Here is an 18792-nt window from a genome sequence, read left to right as displayed (position 1 = left end):
TATCCACCATCAGAACACAGAGAAAGAGGCTGGATGGACGTGGGGGGGGGGCGAAGACAGGGCCTCTGTATCTAGGGGACAGCAATTAGGGCTCATGGAGGTCTCACACCGCCCCTGGGGTCTACACACGCTGCTGACAAGGAGCATCATGATGCAGTTTGTGATCTTACATGAATAGCTCTGCCTGCTCAGGATGAGAGAACAAGAACCTCAGGCCATGAGAAACACAGGAGCTTTCTTCATAGACTTCTTCAGCAGCTCTATAGTCTCAAAACCCCAAAAATATTAACCCAAAAAGCAGAAGAATGAGAGGACACCAGTCTTGCTAAATAGGTGTTGTTTATTAAGGCTTGTATTCTCCTAGAGGAAGGAACCCGATGTCGTCCAGGACTCCATACAGGCAGTGACAGTTCAGAGGAAGTGACATGTTCTAGATACAAGTCTAAATGATACAGCTTGCACTTGAACTCAGAGGGTCTTGTGGAGTAAGTATTTTCAGAAGGCGTCTGCTCTCTAAGACAGGAAGGGTCCTCTACAAGGGCACGTGCAGATTTGGGCGCTGGGGCGTCAGGCATGAGCACCATTTTCATGCTTCAACTCAAACTCCAGGTGGTGGCAAGTTCAACGGTCCCTCGTTCCCCAAAACATGACAGCAAATTCATTTTCAAAAAGGTTTTTTGTGTTTACCCATTTAACAGGAAAAAAAAATTAGACACACAGTGAAATTTACAATCAGCGGCATCACCCATCACACTGTACTACCAGATCCTACACTTAAAGCTCAGCATCACTGTATCAAAACTTAAGACAGCATTAGGGTTCTCCAGGGGAGAAAAGGGGAGATTAAAAATGATCCGCAAAAACTAAGAATGCCTGGACACTGGACCAGAACTAAAACAAACCCTCGGCCAGTCGAGCTCCATCCCCATCTGGCTGGATCAGACGACAGGACCACGAGCCACGGAGCAGCCCTTGGGGGGGGGGCCACAGATTGTGAAAGGACAGATTTTCCAAGGAAACATGTCCACCAAATTAGAAAAAGTAAAATTTATCTTTCTGTCTAGCAGAAAAATAAAAGGAGAAAATTAGCATTGTAGACAGATAAAAATGTCAAACCAGCTGAACAAGGTGACCAATAACCTTTTGAATTTAACATTTTGAAAAGATTTTAACAGAACATTCTAAATGACAGCATTCATGGTTTCTTATGTTCCTATAAAACAATAAAGGGGTGAGAAATGTGAAGTCTCACATGGAGATATTGAACGACTGCAGATTCAAGAACATAATTTCTGCCAAAACACAATCTTTGGGACATATTAGGATTGTTTTGCTTTGTTTTGTTTTGAAGAATACTTGTATTTTTACATTAGGTCAGTCTGATTGATAAGCTGACAAAAAAAATATCCTTTATTAGTGAGTTCTACAATATTATAATAAACATAGAAAAAGTACAAACAAATGCAGACCCATCCAGGCAAAAAAAAAAAAAAACCCACATAGAGGTGACAATGCAGCACTCAAGCCCTGCACAGGACGACACGCTGGAGCTGACCAAGCACACGGCTTTAAACTGTTTTTCAAAGTCAAGTGTTAGAACACGTAAGAAGCTGGTTTGTCCTCATTGCTTGTTTCGATTCTGCCGTTCCTGGAAAGAGAGAGAACGTCACCATGCCGTACACACGGCTCCTTTCCCCCAGGGAATTCCCAGGGCCCTGTAGATCTGGAGGTGTACCCTGGCCTGGTACCCAAGCCACCTAGGCCTGGTCCCACAGACTGGGCTGTGTGGTACCAGTCCCCACAGCATGGCATTCTGCCCCATCCTCCTCAAAAGAGCCCACTCTGCATAGGAAAGCATCACCTGTCACCTGGGAGACCTCCTCTTCTATCATGGGTTATGTCACTGTCATTCCACATGGAAAACATATTAGAAATGTGAAATGATCTGCACCAAGAGAAAGGAACTAGCACATTCTGGACTCAAGCAGCCAGGCACGCAGGAGATGCTCTTTTGTACTACATCTCATTTAAACCTCAACGTTGCCAATGAAGGGCAGGAGGACAGGCTCGCCGTCAAGTCCACACCTCACTTCTAGCTCCAAACAGAAAGCCACAGCCCCAGCAGCAGAACTCCCTCAGAGCAGCACTCCTCTGGCCAGGTCTATTTTCTTTTATTAAAATTTTAAAATTTTTTAAATTTATTTTTTATTTATTTTTTATTTTTTTGAGTTGGAGTCTTACTCTGTCACCCAGACTAGAGTGCAGTGGCCACTCCCGGCCACCGCAGCCTCAATCTGCTGGGCTCTGGCAATCTTTCCACCTCAGCCTTCCAAGTAGCTGGAACAATAGGCGCGCGCTACCATGCCCAGCTCATTCTGATTTATTGTAGAGATGAGGTCTCGCCAAGTTGCCCCAGGTGGGTCTCGAACTCACGGGCTCAGGCAATCCACTCACCTCAGCCTCCCAAAGGTGTGGGATTACAGGCTGAGCCATCAAGCCCGGTTCAGGCTCTACTTTCTACTTCCACAGAGAACCCTCTTTTCCAGAGTGTTTGAGACCCAGTTGGTGATGCATAGATGTGAAGTTCTGCCCATCCGCCTGCCTGGTTTCTAGTTAGGAGGGTCTAGAAATCATCCCCACCTCTCCCTACAATGTGGCCTGGGAACCAAGGAGCACACACAGCCCGGCTCAGTGACAGGCATCCTTGGCCATCCATCCTCACCCAGTCCCCTTTCCTACGAGAGGCGAACTAATAGAGACTGCTGAGCAGTACACACAAACCTCAAATGGAATCCTCCCCTCTTCTGCTACAAAAGGCCCGAGTATGTTCAGATAATACGTCAATAACCCCCCACCACCTGCATGGCCCAGAGTGAGACCCAGCATAGGGCTCAAATACTTCAGAGGCTACAGGGATTTGGGTGAACACACTGGGTGGGTTGCACACTCTCAAATTAACACTCACCCCTATCCAGAGCAACTGGGAAAATTAAGAACTCTGTATTTTCCATGCTCTTAAAAATTCACTTAAAAAAAAAACACCTCTTTGCTTGTTATTCCTGAGCAGATGCCAATCTCTCCCGAGTTCCAATCGCTGTTGTTAAAGGCATTCAGAAGGAACCTTCCCAGTGCCCGCCCCCTTCAATCCTTCCAAGCTGCTACAAAGGTCATCATACTCATAAAACTCAAAGAAACAGTTGACAAAGGAAGCTCAGCTCACTTTAGCGGAACGTCCAATAGCACACAGGCAGTAAATGCTTATTCTTAACATCCTCCCCTCTCTACTCAGTATCCAAAGTCAAACTTGTCATCTGAGGGGTGGACCCATGTATTTGCTGAGATGACCCGCAGACCAGATCAGGTCGGGGCACCAGCAGCCGAGCAGAGTTGGTACAAGAAATCCAGCAAGGCATATGGTGTGGAATACTCCCCGCTTTCACTGTGTTTAAGCATCCTAAGAAGTGACTGTTTATAAGCCAAAATGTACCAATCAACTACTTGGTCTGATACTGCTGCCATAAAAACTAGTCCTGTCCTAAGAAACCAGTATGCTTCCAAATGAAGAATTGGACAGCAATCCTCCAAAATGTTAACTACATTGTGCTTCCTAAGCACTAGATTTTTTTCTTGCCAGGCACAGTGGCACACACCTATAATCCTAGCTACTCAGAGGCTGATGATGCAGAAGGATCGCTTGAGTCCCAGAGTTCAAGACCAACCTGGGCAATACAGCAAGACCTCAACTCTAAAAAACGTTTTTTAAAAAACAAACAGTAGTAGACTTTTTCAAATTATGAGCATGTGAAAGCACTGAAGTCTAACTCTAAATGAACCAAAGGTAGGGCTGTTCTCAAAGTCCCGAGAGAAACTTGAGGGGCCTCACAAGGAGCTCACAGTGTATGACAACCAAGAGGAAGGCATCACTGTCCTTTCAGTGCACATCATTCTTAACACAACTCCTCACTGGAAATCCAGAGGGAGAAAATACTCAAAATTCAGAGTGTCAGACTCCTGAATTAACTGACAATCCAGCCTTGAGAGCAGAGAACAGAGCACCCTGGTAGAAAGGAAGAGCGCAGCACAGACAGGACCCACCAGGGCCAGTGGGGCACGTCCCCAAGAACCACCCCTATGTCTCTACACTGCCTAGTGAGCTTAAAAGATACCAGAAACTTCACCAGATACCAACACCTCAGGGTTCTCATCTGTCCCTTTCAAGGACATGAGTGAACCTAACACCAATCTACTCAGACAAACTTCCCAGCAGGGCTGACAGGGTGGAAGTGGTGACCTCACACACCTTCCCAGGGAGCTTTCACAGGCTGCTGGGGGGTGGGGGTGGGGACTTGCCTCCAGGACACGTGAGCAGCCTAAGGACACCTTGGACCCCAACACCCATGGGCCTTGCAGTCCACTCACTGTGAAACCCAACCCGAGACCTGATACAAACACAGCTACGGTGTTGAGGTGCTGCAAGGCAGGTTTTACAACACACACATTTTTAAAACATCAACCAGGTCAGGATAGAATTTTACCCCTAAACTCTTCACAAATCTTTAGGACTCAGTGCACTTTAGGAAAACCCAGTATCGGTTACATATCACATCTTAAACAGATGAAAAACTATGTGCACACATACACATGTATGCACACACACACACTCTCGGCTGCCAGCTTAAAGCCAGTCAAGGACCTAAAGTTTCATTAGCAATTATTCCTACTCTATCCCTGCAAATTCAGAAATTCAACATTTTATTTTATACCTAAAAGAGCTAAAATATAGAATTTCAGTAACTGAAAATAAATGACATCCTCTTCTCTTCTCACAAAAGAGTGAAGAAAAGACCAACACTTTTTCAAAGTTTGGCAAACTCCAAGTCATTCGGGATGTGAGTAACATTTAAGACTGCTAACAGGGCTCAGTCTGTAATCCCTGCACTTTGGGAGGCCAAGGCGAGTGGATTGTCTGAGCCCGCGAGTTCAAGACCCACCCAGGCAACTTGGCGAGACCTCATCTCTACAATAAATCAAAAATTAGCTGGGTGTGGTAGTGCATGCCTGTAGTTCCAGCTACTTGGAAGGCTGAGGCGGAAGGATCGTTGGAGCCCAGCAAGTCAAGGCTGCGGTGGCCGGGAGCGTGCCACTGCACTCCAGCCTGGGCAACAGAGTGAGGCTCCGACTCAAAAAAAAAAAAGACTGCTAACAGCACGACTGCATACCCCATGTCCATGTCCTTTGGCTAAAAATACTTCAAGACACTGGATGTTCACAGATGAACAGTTCCTTAATATGGAGGACTGAAAACCCACCTATCATCAACTGACAGTTCATGAAAGACAGGACATTTTAATGCAAAAAAAAAAAAGCAGGAGAGATTCTCAAGATGAACTCTCTCAAATGCAGGAAGCTTTCTGAAGTATGTCGATGTTCTTCTTGTCCCATGTCTGATGGTCAAATCTTCCGAAGAGCAGACACTCACTCAGATGCATCATGACAGCGCAGATGCAGGAGTCTGGCTACCAGCATAACAGATCAAGACCATCTCAGAGAGACCACTTGAGGCCTACTGGACCCAAGTTACACACTGGATACAGTTTATTATTACAAAATCTGAACTCCAAGCCTACCCCATCCCCCACCATTTTACTACCTGGATGGAATGAATGCAAATGTACAAAAACTGCAGAATACTGAGTTTTCAAAAGAAGAATAAAGTAATATCTTCTAGATCAGATGGAGCTTCCTGACTACTGAGAGGCAATGTCCTGGGAAGCAAGAGACCCTGGACCAGCACATGTGGCTCCGCAGCCCTACTTGCCCACCTCAGAGACCTATGAGTATGACTTTCTAAGTGCTCCTGACTGGACAGATGCTGAGCACAGTTCTAGAAAAGATTATAATTCAGAAAGAAAATAGAGAACAAGAGAGTAAGTTATTCTCAAATGCTTTGTAACAGAATGTGTACATGGTGGTCCCAATTATTATGTTTCTTAAAAATTGAAACGTAATCAAAGTCAACTGGTGACATCCTCTCAAACTTCACCAATGGTCACTCCTGATGACCCAGTGGGAAAGCCCAGGCAAGGTATCCGCCCACCCTGACCAGCTAAGAACTGCCCGCCAATGGACCCACTCAGCAGACCTGCCACATGTGCAGCAAACACAGATGCCTATGCAGCAGGACACCACGACACTGGACTCACCTTGCGCACCACCTCCTCCTCCTCCTGGCGCTTTTCATAGTGAGAAAAGTCATCAAAGATGGAGGTTGTGTGCTTGTAGGAAGCGATAATTTTCAGCACTTGTTTTGCTTTTTCTAATGGCACCTCCTGTGTGTCGCGGGAGTTTGTGACCGGTTTATTATCGTTATTCTCCAGTCTGATGTGCCGGAGCTGGTTATTGGGCACATCCTTGACAAAAATCCACTTCACATCGAACTTTCCCTTCCACTTGTCCTGAGACCAGACCCCAGCACTGGTGCCGTAGTCCACGGGGGACTTCATCTCGGCCACCCCACAGAAGTGCCCGCTCCCGTTGACGCTGAAGAGCAGGTAGACGGGCCCCTTGCTGCCCATGGAGCGGAAGGCGCCGTCCAGGCGCTTATTACCATGCTCCGTGCTGCACCAGATGGAGTACTTGATGGAGCGGTGGATGTCGTCCTCCGAGTAGCTCTTGATGATGAACACACGCCCACTCTTCAGATTCCAGTCAAACTCCTTGGGGTTGTAGCTGTGCGCGGCTTTCAGTTTTTCCAGGACAGGGTGGGACTCTACACTTGGGGCAGAAGTGGGCTGAGCACTTCCGGGAGACTTACTGTCACTGCTGGCACTTCCACTCTGCAAAAACGCCGCATTCCTGTTGCGAGGGGCAACCCAGCGGGTCTGGGGTGGCTGCTGAGGGCTCTGGTACTGTGGCTGGGCCAGAGGGGGAGGCTGCGCCTGAAGAGGCAGTGCCACCGGCTGGGGCTGCGGGGCAGACTGAGGGGCCGGGGCCTGCTGAGGGGCTGGGGCCTTCGGCAGGGGCCCCTTGTTATCCCAGGTGCCAATGTCCATGTTATGCTTTATGGGTGGAGGGGGCAGTGCAGCCCCCAGGACAGGCCCGCTCTTCGTTTTCATTTTAGGTTGTGGTTTTGCAGGCTTGCTGGCAATGGCGGCCCACGAGGTCGGCTTTGAAACCGGCATGTTCACATTTGTACCACCATTGCCGGAAAGGACGCCAGTCAGTGCCACACTGCTGACGACAGAGCCCACTGTCTTAACGGCAGAGGAGCTGACGTCCCCGATCTTTAGGCCGACCATGCCCTGCTCCAGGCTGTTCATCCCGGGGGCCTTGCTGAGGGTGTCGCTGTGAAAGCCCGTCTGCCCATCCACGACTGTGCCGCCCAGGGAGCTTGGCGGGTAGGTGTAGCTGCTGCCGTATGCAGAGCTCTGAGTCTGCTGCCCTTGGGACCCACTTGTCCCCCATGCCGAGAATGCTGGATTTTCAGGGAAAAAGTTAAACCTGTGCTGATAGATGTTGTTCCCCAGGCCCCCAGGTTGCCCAAAAACAGCATCATGCATGAAGTGATGGTCTCCATTACTGAGCTGTCCATAGGTGGTGAGGTATGGAATCGGAGGGTCCCCTGCAGTGGACCACGGTGCCTCATTGAGGGAGTAAGGAAATCCAATGGACGGCGGGTAATAGCTGGATAGGTAGGGGTCGCTCATTGAGGGGTAACTGTTACTCTGTGAAAACAAACACATGGCAAGTTAGATTGCTTCACAACACAAAGAGACACTGAAAATGCCAACCATCTCTTGCTTAAGCACAAGCTGCGCAAAAACAAGCCCTGCATGGCACTGGGCTACTCCTTCCAAAAGGAGCACTAAGGTTACAGTGTGAGAACAAAGACTCAGAAACTAACAATGAACACAATTCAGGCTGTTGTCACAAAACACAAGGCATCATTTGCAAGGATCTGAATTCAGGCTAAGTGACTAAACTACGTCTCTCTAGAACCAGCTAGGTAGCACCCCGCTCTACTTCTGCCTTCAAGAAGTGATACCCTTAAAGGAATCCAGAGTTTGGAATAAACCCCTTCCTGCTGGTAACAGTACTTAGGCGAATACTGACAGAAAAGCAGAAAATCAAATAGTTCTCAAAGGCAGTACGATTTTTCTAGGGACAGGCCAGGATGTTCAGGGCCAAGTTGTTTGCTACAGTAACTTGATCCAACCTCACAGATATTCAACACACCCTAGCACCCCAACCCTGGGCCTTGACACCCCTCCTGGGACACACTCCCACACCGGGGCCACAGTACTTCCTGTCATCCTTCAAGGACCGTGTAAGGGGCCCCTTCCACACAACTCTCCTGACAGCCTCTCTCCTCTGAGCCCAAGAGGGTCACAATCCCAGGTTCCCTGGCAGGTTCCAGTTCCTTGGACAAGAGGAAGTACTCCAAGTATGGGTACTGTGAAAGCCCACTCACCTGGGCTTTCACAGTGAGAACACAGAACCTTAGAGAGGAGCTTTACAGTGGATGGACCACAGAGCAGCAAGGTCTGGTGGAGAATGTGCGTGGTCAGCACCTCCTTGTAAGGGTCTTGGAAGAGCTACCCAAGGGGTGGATTTAGACTTAGGGTCAGCAATGTTGGGATAGCGTCTCCTTAGAGGGAATCACCCAAGGGTCTGGTGGGACCTAAATCCCCACTCCCATACCACCACTTGTACTAAAATGGCTTTCCTATGGAACATGAGGGTGTGTGCACCCATGTGCAGGGAGGCAATGGCCCAGTGTGAAGTGAGAAGGCCCCTGCCCAGAAGCAGCTCAGAGTGCGGAAGGGAGATAACCACTAAGCTCTCCAGTCTCTAATGCCCACCCTCTGACTTTTAAATAGTCCCCAGTCTCTCCTCCCAAGTAACCAGAGCACAATTGAGACCTCATCTCAGTCTCACACTGGTCTCCAAGCAAGATCCCCGATGTTTACCCCTTTTGGGGGGTCAAGAACCACACTGTGAGGGATGTGGCATCCAGGCAGAAGACAACAGTGGGGAAGGTATCTGAGGCAGTGAGGGAAGCTTGCAATCCCAGATCAGTTTCACTGGTGTGATGGCAGGAGCAACTCTCCCTGTGGACAATGGTCCAACACCAGCCAATGCTGCAGATGGTAGGGACCCAGTAACTTAGCCACCACTTCCTGCTTCCTGGTCCCATCCCTAGAATTCCTAGGGCTTCCTTCAGCAATCAGATTAGAATTATCTTCTGATTTCCTTCCTGTTGACTGTTCCACATGTCATTAGACAATTCCAGAATCATCATTTAAAATGCAATAACAATTGCCTCCAGTTATAAAAATTTGAGATTTGCAGAGTTAAAAAAAAAAAGACAAATGGGACACCATCAACATTCTGTAAACATAAGAACAACACGAGCTGATACTCCTTGAAGCTTGTCAGTGATTCTGGCTCCTTGCTGCAGCCTCTCCTGGGGATGTGCCTCTTACCCAACCTAAGCCCTCCAAGCAGCCTATCCAGCAGGCCCAAACAGAAGGGAGAGCAGAGCTCCCCTTCTCTGGCTCTGGTAAGGGAGGCTGAGCAGAGGATGTGTTCTGCCGGTGATGCCTGCAGAGGCATTCGCGAAAGGTGTTCAGACAGCAGGACACAGGGGCAGCCCTTCCCAAGGGAGGCCTCCTCCCTCCCTTCAGGGCTACCCACTTCCCAGTAGTGCTGTAAAACACCAACACACCCTCCCTCCTATGCAGAAAAACAAAGAGAAGGCCTCACAGCTTTGTGGCATTCTAAGTCGCTTGGCCACATAACCAATCAATGACGGGAATGAGATCAGAGTTGCCAGGGTCACTTCTGACTTCTACCGGAAAACTTACCTAAGACTGGACCTAGCCGGGCTCGGTGGCTCTAATACCAGCGCTTTGGAAGGCTGAGGTGAGTAGATTGCCTGAGCCCGCAGGTTCGAGATTCGCCTGGGCAACTTGGCGAGACCTCATCTCTACAACAGATCAAAAATTAGCCGTGTGGTAGCGCGTGCCTGTAGTTAAAGTGACTTGGAAGGCTGAGGCGGAAGGATCGCCGGAGCCCAGCAGGTCAAGGCTGCAGTGGCCAGGAGCGGCCACTGCACTCCAGTCTGGGTGACAGAGTAAGACTTCAACTCAAAAAAAAAAAGACTGGATCTAACTTAGGACGTGAGGAAATGCACATTACAATGCACTGAAGTATTAAATGGACCCACCTAGCACATGGGCCAAACAGGCCACATGTGTCACAGATGCAGGGCCCACCAATGGCCCATAAGGCTTCCCTCCTGTACTATGCAGGGCAGGTGCTCTCAGATGCTTCCACTAGAACTGTGCAAAGAAGAGGTAGCCCGCCACATCTGGACCTTCACCTCCAGGACATGGGTTCAACTAAAACACCACAAAGAGTCCCACCCGAATCCTGGAATTCCAGTTCTTTTATGATTCTAATACTAAGATCCTAGCTGTCTTTTCTCACAAAAACCATCACAACCCAGGACAAGGGACAGCCCAAGTTCAATAAGGAATGTGCACACAAAGTGATAACTGGTCAGGCAAGGTGAAAGGTCCTTGGGAGGACCTCACCCATCTCCTATTTTCAGTCATCAGAAGAGGACTGTAATCTAAGCAACAGTACCATCACAACCTACTGAAAAATCATGAAACAATTGGGATCTTCGGAACTTTCTTAAACACTTCCAATTCATACAAGGAAAAAAATTTCTAATTTCAAGTTCCCAGATTTAAAAAGTTAGAGTTTACTAAGAGTTCTCTGACAACATGCATCAGGCCAGTCAGGGTTGTCCCCACCTGACAGAAAACATCCCTCTACCAGATGCCCACTGGATGCCACCCTTCACCGGGTGCACCTGGTCCCCATGCTTCTTCTCTCACCAGGCTGCACAGCTGCACAACCTGGGATGCTGTAGGCCCAATTTCAATTTTTCCTCAATCTTACTGACTACCCAGTTTCCATGGAACCTGCCAGACTTCCAGCAAAACTCTGAAAGGACAGCAAGTTCATTTACAAAACTACATGAAGCAAGACCTTCCACAGTAAGAATACCTGGTGCTTCTGCTGCGTTCCTGTTACTAGCGCTTGGGCCACATGCCAGGCTGCAGGTTGCCCGCTCGCTCCCCTTCCCTGGTTAGGAAGCTGTGTTGGTCAGTCAGCAGCACACAGGGATGACTGAACTGTCTAAATGCATAGCAACGTGATTCTAATGGGTGCTGGAAACACACAGGCTGGCTGGTTGGGCAACCCAAGGAGCCTCCTACCAAGCCTGTGGCCTTCCTTCGCACAGCCAGGCACAAGCTCAGAGCTCACAGGACCACCCAGTTCGGGAGTGAAACGTGCTGCCACCAAAACATCCCTGGGCTTTGCGGAGCCAGGGGCACACAACAATGTGAGTATCCAAGTTTCCTTACCAGGGACAGAGTTGTAAAAACTAAAGTTTTTAAAACAAATGCCAAGCTGGCTCTTAACACACTGATACCTCTGGAAAAGTGCACTTTCATCTTGGTAAAGGACAAAATCTTTTAAAGACAACACAGCCGGACCTCCATGCTGCCAGACGCGTCCACACCAGAGACTCACAACAGCCCCTCGAGAGCAACCTAGGACCTCACCGAAGAGAGGTGAGCACATTTTTAAAGGTAAAATCAGAGTCCATGGACAAAGGAAAATATAGCTGTAGACTCTTAAGGCTCCTCCACACAAAGAATTAAAGAACTCTTAAATAATCAGTCACTATTATCCCAAGGTTATTAAAAAAAAAAAATATAGTAAGTCCTAACTCGATTTTAGAACAAAGAAAGGCTTTCCATACTTTCTTCAAATCTAATATGTTAACAAAAATAAATTCCCATTCTGAACAACCAAAACTGTTTGAATTGTAGCTTCAACATTTGCTTCCTGAATCCATTTTTCTGAGAAGAGTTCTGAAAGCCTTCAAATATTCTGGCCTGGGAATGACCAGGACAGTACGAAGGGAGAAGCAGAAAGTATCCCTCAGAAGCCCAAGACAACAGAGAGAAGAAGAGCTGACCTGCTCGGCCCAGGCCAGAGGCCGGCCAACCAGTATGACCTGCAGCTCTCCAGGAGAAGCCTTGGGGGACACAGAGGAAACATTAGAGAAAGAAGCCCCAAAGCCCCCAGTCCCTCCCTCAGCTGCTCACTTCTCTTGTTTTCCAGGTTGGGCTGGCTGGGTGTACAGAGACAGCAGTGGTTAACAGTTTCTGCATCTGTCCTGGCAACTTGCCATGAGCAGAACCTGAAGCCCCCTGCTCTGCCAACTGTACTTCTGGGAAGCTATCATGTGGCAAATCCCTACTTAGTGAGCACCACTACAGGGTATGTTAAGGAAGCATCCACAAGAAACCTGGGATGAGCACCCACCTGGATGACCAGCCCTCGGCTGCTGACCCCTAGGTGGCCCTGAGCCCACCAGAACCGCCCAGCACACTGGCCACCCTGTGTTGTGTCTCCCAGGCTTTTCTCAAGGACAGATGCCCTGGATGTCTCGACAAGGTGCAGCACTGACTGAGCTCAGCTTTGTGCTGCTGGGTGAAAACCTGAAGGAAGCCCGGGTGATGAGTTGGGCACAATTTCCAAGACACACTTCTCTTTTAAACTGAAACACCTCTCAAGGCCAGCAGCTTCTTGCAGATAAAGTAGACGGGTACAAGTTTCAACTGAACCACACAAAACATGAATGAAGACGGACACAAGAGACTTCAAGGGACAATATACCAAAGCTCTAGGACGTCCTAAACTCAGAGACAAACTACAACCGATTGGCATTGGAACCAAACCAGGAAAACATGAAAGTTTCTTATAAAGTGAAAGTTTCACTTTATAGTTAGAACACAACTGAATTATTAAAGAGGAAAAACAAAAGTTTCATTATTTCCTGTTTCTGTCAGATGTCACTGGGCAAATGAGTGGGTTGACAACCAAGTACAACCATGCATTACTTAATGACAGGGACATGTTCTGAAAAATGTATCCCCAGGTGAACATTCCAGAGTGTACTTACACAAATCTAGGTGTCAGAGCCTACCACACACCTGATCTATGGTGCAGCCTATGGCTTCCAGGCTATAAACCCACACAGCATGGGACTGTACTCCATACCGGAGATAACTAACATACCAGTAGGCATGTGTATATATAAACACATCTAAACACAGAAAAGACACAGTACAAATACATATAAGCGATAAAAAAGGGTACACCTGCAGCAGTCTGGGGCACATCCAACAAATGGAGCCTGCAGGACTGGGTAAGTCAGTGAGAAAGCGGAGAGTGTGGAGGCCTAGGATATGACTATACACCACTGTAGACTTTATCAACACTGCACACTTAGGTGACACTGAATTTATTTTTTAAAATTCTCTCCTCAATAATAAATTAAATTTAGCTTACCGTAATGCTTTTACTTTATAAACTTTAATTTTTTTTTTAAAGCAGGATTTATTAAGAGGACAGAAAAGCTCCCACAGTGGGAGGGGACCCGAGGGGGTTGCCCAAACTTTTAAATTTTAACTTGTTGACTCTTTAATAACACTTAGCTTAAAACACAAACACATTACACAGCTATACAAAAATATTTTCTTTCTTTACATCCTTATTCTATAAACTTTTTCCTATTTTGAAAATTCAAAAATTTGTTTTTTTGTTCAAAACTAAAACACAAACACACACATGAGCCTGTGTCTACTCAGGGTCAGGATCATCCCTATTACTCACTGTCCTACACCTCCACATCTTGTCCCACTGCAAGGTCTTCAGAGGCAGTGACACACATGGAGCTGTTGTCTCCTATATGACAGTGATACCCTTCTTCTGGAACACTTCCTAAAGGCCCTACCTGGGCTTTTTTTTTTTTTTGAGTTGGAGTCTCACTCCATCACCCAGACCGGAGTGCAGTGGCCACTCCCGGCCACTGCAGCCTCGACCTGCTGGGCTCCAGCGATCCTTCCACCTCAGCCTTCCGAGTAGCTGGAATTACAGGCATGCACTACCATGCCCGGCTGATTTCCTGGGCTGTTTTTTATAGTCAACCTTGTTTTCTAGTAAGTAGGCAGAGTATACTATAAAATAATGATTAAAAGTATTATATTGGAATCCCAGCACTCTGGGAGGTAGAGGCGAGAGGACTGCCTGAACCCACGGGTTTGAGATCAGTCTGGGCAACGTGGCGAGACCTCATCTCTATAATAAATCAAAAAATTAGCCAGGCGTGGTGGCGCACGCCTGTAGTTCCAGCTACTTGTAAGGCCGAGGTGGAAGGATCAGCAGGTCGAGGCTACAGTGGATGTGAGCATACCACTGCACTCCAGCCTGGGTGACAGAGTGAGACTCTGACTCAAAAAAAAAAAAAAAAAAAAAAAAAGAGATATTGTAGAGTACATATGGGAACCAGTACCACAGTCACTTATCACCATCAAATATTTTGTACTGTACATAACCACACGTGCTGCACTTTTATACAACTGGAAGCAGGTCTGTTTACACCAACATCACAACAAACATGTGAGTAATGCGAGGGCTCCAACATCCCTAGGTAACGGACTTTTTGACTCTGCTATAATTCCATGGGACCACCATTGAATATGTGGTCCATTGCTGACCAAACGTCATCCCGCAGAGCATGACTATACTTTCAATGCAGGTGTCATCAATCCCATGCTCAGGTGCCCTTGGTTAATTTCTGTCAGTGGAGTCACAGCACATACACCAGAGAGGCCAGTGACATCTACTGTCAACTCAGGCATCACTCAGAGGTAATGCCACTCTGGGTAGGACCTGCTCTGGGTCATTTAGGTCTTTCCTGACCTTTCAGAAAGTAACAAGGACCTGGAAAAGAGGGCCAGAGCAGGCAAAGCCCCAAACAAGAACATCAACAGTCACAACTGGCCCAGAGCCTAGCACCCTGAGTCCCTCTGCTCCCGTCGCTGCCACAGAGCTTCTTCTCTGAACAGTGACCAGCGACTTAAAGGCAGCAGAAGCTCAGTGAGGACAGTGAGGCCCCTCTGAGGGAGGACCACCCATTCCAGCCCATCACCAGTTAACCAGCCTAACAAGCAGGAGCCTGAAGAGTTTCCAAACCACTCAAAGTATTACGGTTTCACAGAAAGACCAAAGTAGCCTCCAACTGACTTCTACAAATCATGTCTGGATTTAGAAGAAAAAGCACCCCAGGGCTGAGGAATATATCCACTATTTTCACCGTGGTCATGGCTCCAGGGGTGCCTACATTAAGTCAGAAAGTGTAAAACTACACTCTATAAGTATTTGAAGTTTGCCACATATCAGTAATACCTCCACACAACTGTCACACACACACAAGTCCCACGAGGTCCCTAGACACACGGACAGGACCAGCCACAACGCACTCACAACGCACTCACTAGCAGTCTGGCTGGGCGGACAGCACGGCAATCCTCAATCTGAAAATATAAGAGAGAAAAATAGGAATCTTTGTCAGAAAAGTCCGAACAGAGTTAATAACAATCCCCAAATAACTCATGACTGAAACAGCCACATTAGGAGAACTCAAGGCAAGGAGGTAAAGCAACATTGTGGCCCTATACAAAGAAATGAGTAATGCAGAGACAAAAAGGAACCCCCTCCCAACCCTTGCAAGCTCAATCCTTGCAAGCTCCAGCTCTACCACACACTGACTCCAGGACGCAGGCAAACCACAGACTCCCTGGTCCTCAATTTCTCCATTTACACATAAAAAGACCCAGAAAATGAGAATTTAAGACCTCTCCTGTGTTGCATGCTTCCTTTTTACTTCAGCTGGGTATTTCTGGAAAATGTGCTACCAATCAATCAAGAATATGGATTTCCTCTTAAGTCATGTGATAATTAACCATTTTGCTGAAAAGTGCACATCTGAACATATAAAACTAAGGGGTCATTTTCAAGCTGCTCACTCAAGGCCTTTCCCCATGACTTCTCCAAGGGCAAAACAGACCCAAGACACCCAATGGCAGCAAAAAATCACCTATTCCGTTTTAAAGAAATCCTCCCAAATAACACAAAAGTTCCACTTTAATATATTTCAAGTGTACTGAAACAAAACTCCCTCCATGTTTTTTGGTTAAAATTCAGTACATAACACTGACAAAACATTAAAACCACAGGAGATCAGTAGGAAGCAAGATATTCACAAAACCAGATCCACTTAACTTCTTGCCATTACTTCTGACCAAAAGCCCATTGCTGAGGCCAAGTCACTTCTGCAAGGCCTTGTCCTGCCCAGGAGGGGCAGATTCTCAGGATAACCAAAAGATTGGGGAGGGGAGGAGGTGTCAGGGTTCCATCTATACAGGGTTTCTCGGGCTCTAAGCTGCTGATTTGCCCAGTGCAGGAAAAAGGAGGAGGACACAGCAATGTTCTAAGTTCTAACATGCTTTCAAAAAGGGCAGATTAGGCCGGGTTCATTGGCTCAGCCTGTAATCCCAGCACTTAGTGAGACCGAGGTGAGTGGATTGCCTGAACCCACAGGTTCGAGACCAACCTGGGCAACTTGGTGAGACCTTGTCTCTACAATAAAATAAAAAATGAGCTGGGCGTGGTAGTGTACGCCTGTAGCTCCAGCTACTTGGAAGGCTGAGGCAGAAGGATCGCCAGAGCCCAGCAGGTCGATGCTAGGGTGGCTGTGAGCATGCCACTGCACTCCAGCCTCGACGACAGAGTGAGACTTCAACTCAAAAAAAAGAAAGAAAGAAAGAAAAGGGCAGATTAAACAAGAAAATGGCAGACTAGTTTTATTCCACCACAGGCAAGAGATGAAGCCCAGTTTTATTCTAAAGCAAACATGCCCAGTACTTATTCAAAGTGGTAGACATAGTTAAACTTAAAACCCAAACATCCCAGTGGTTTTTGGCTTCTGGGAAGAAGAGCATTGGCCCAGGGCCTTTGTGTCTTTGTTGAGGGTGGCTGCAGGAGAGTGGTGGAAGAACAGAGATGAGAACTCGGGACAGCAGGTCTGTCACCAAAGCACACAAGTACAGTCCCCTCATCATTCCTAGAAGTGGAAAAGTGGTATAGGGCAGCCCGGGTTCCAAGTCGGACTCCCAACCAGACACCTCTTCTCAGGAGCTGCAATGGGAGCACAGAGGAGGAGAGTGGGTAGCTTCCAGGAGATTCTGATCAAGGCCAGTTCACCCCTGAGGAAACATGTCACATTTTTGGTTACCACAACTGAGGATGGGAGTGGGGAGGAGGAGTTGCTAATGTCATCTACTGGATGGAGGCTGGTAAACATCCTAGAATGCAACAGACCCCAAAACAAAGAGCGCTCAAGTCCAAAATGTCCACAGTGCCCAGGAAAAGAAACCCGGAACTACCTAAGGAAACAGGGCAGCTATGACTCACTGGGCCCTGTATCAGGTACTGTCTTGGCGTCCTATGTGCACCATTTGATGTCATCCTCCCAACAATCTATGAAGAGTCATTATTTCACAGAAAAGGAAAACTGAGGCACAGAGAAGGCAAGCCACCCGACACAGGCCACACAGTCAGTGATGGAGTTAAGACCTAACTCCACCAGGACAGCATCTGGCTCCATAGCCCAGTTCTTAGCTACTCTTCCAGATCACAACTCGTCATCCCAAGCTAGAAATAAAAACACCAGCCCTCAGAGAAATCTACACACCTCCACTCTGTCAAAGGCACCACCTTGCTGACCCACAAATGCTAGAACCAACCAGAACTACTGTATCCCAGCTCTGGCAGAATGTTACCTTCTTCACAGAGAAAAACTATCTCCATCACACCCATGCCCCAAGCAAAATGGGAGGCAAGTCTTTATGAGCACCCTATCATTTCCAACACTTTAGTCTGCTTATTTGTTACTTCAGACAATACAAAAATCAGCACTATGACAGTAAAAATATACTACAAAACAATTAAAACCAACTTGAAAATAAATATATACTAACAAAATTAACTTACCTGATTTGACTGTCCAGAAAGGTAGGGCTCAAAGTCATTGTCATGAACTGTATCCTTCTGATGCAAAGAACCATTTTGTACTAAAACGAGACGTTGAAAACTATTACCATCAAATTTTAAAAGACTAGCACGTGAATTAAAGTTAGTAAAGTCTATTTCCATTCATTTCTAGAAAAAATTATGAAACAGGCAAAATTAGCATATAACTGATGCTTACGCAACTAGCTAGAATGGCACTGCGGAACTTCCAATAACTTAACCTGCACTTTACATAAGATTTCATGGTAATCTCGTGAGATGTTGACTAATCGTGGATGAAAACACTGTGTGATAAGGAACTCACAACAGGTGAAATGTGGAAACAGGTCTACACGTGGAAACCAGAGGGTGGGGCCTCCAGAGTCCGCTGAGGAGGAAACACCTGGGGGAAGGGGGCCAGCTGCGAAGCTGGCGCTCTAGGGCAGCCCACCGAATAGCCACTGTAGGACGCCCAGCCAGAAAAAGGGAGGGCAGGCCAAGAAAGTACTGGGCCTTTTCCAACCTGAAAACACGACGAACCGTATCTGGTTAACACCTGAGTTCACACGCGCTGGCTGAACAGTCTTTCGCGGAAACATCAAGCGTCACTTACCAGCTCCCCCGGAGGAGACTGTGGGGTCTATCCCAAGCCACCACCACAGAAGAGGGTCGCAGACTCGGAAAGCGGGGAGCTGGGGCTGCCCTGTCCCGGGCCCCTGCGGGCGCGGAGAGATCTCGCGGGCCCTGCGGCCACGTCCTCCCACCCAAGTCGAGGGCCTCGCGGCGGGG

General features: G+C 47.6%; 1 protein-coding gene across 4 annotated transcripts in view; it reads right to left on the bottom strand.

Moving 5' to 3' along the window:
- Positions 1-320: 320 nt before the first annotated feature.
- YTHDF1 (YTH N6-methyladenosine RNA binding protein 1) overlaps positions 321-18792 on the bottom strand; it is a 20505-nt gene continuing 2033 nt past the window's right edge. Inside the window, exons 1-4 of one of the 4 annotated variants that reach the window (XM_008074694.1) lie at positions 17986-18226; positions 15429-15467; positions 6204-7724; positions 321-1648 (exon numbers count right to left, since the gene is read on the bottom strand). In XM_008074694.1, coding sequence (XP_008072885.1) covers positions 1622-1648; positions 6204-7724; positions 15429-15467; positions 17986-18147 — 1749 coding nt within the window. In that variant the 5' untranslated portion in view covers positions 18148-18226 and the 3' untranslated portion in view covers positions 321-1621. Of the gene's footprint in view, positions 1649-6203; positions 7775-15428; positions 15468-17985; positions 18227-18792 lie in introns of those variants that run through there. The other 3 variants (XM_008074699.1, XM_021707123.1, XM_021707127.1) reach the window with 3 other exon arrangements.

The sequence above is a fragment of the Carlito syrichta genome, unplaced genomic scaffold, assembly GCF_000164805.1.
Source record: "Carlito syrichta isolate Samal-C Ts95f unplaced genomic scaffold, Tarsius_syrichta-2.0.1 Scaffold117897, whole genome shotgun sequence".
NCBI lineage: Eukaryota > Metazoa > Chordata > Mammalia > Primates > Tarsiidae > Carlito > Carlito syrichta.
Note: the sequence above shows the minus strand (reverse complement) of the source record. Positions and strands in the feature narration are given on the sequence as shown.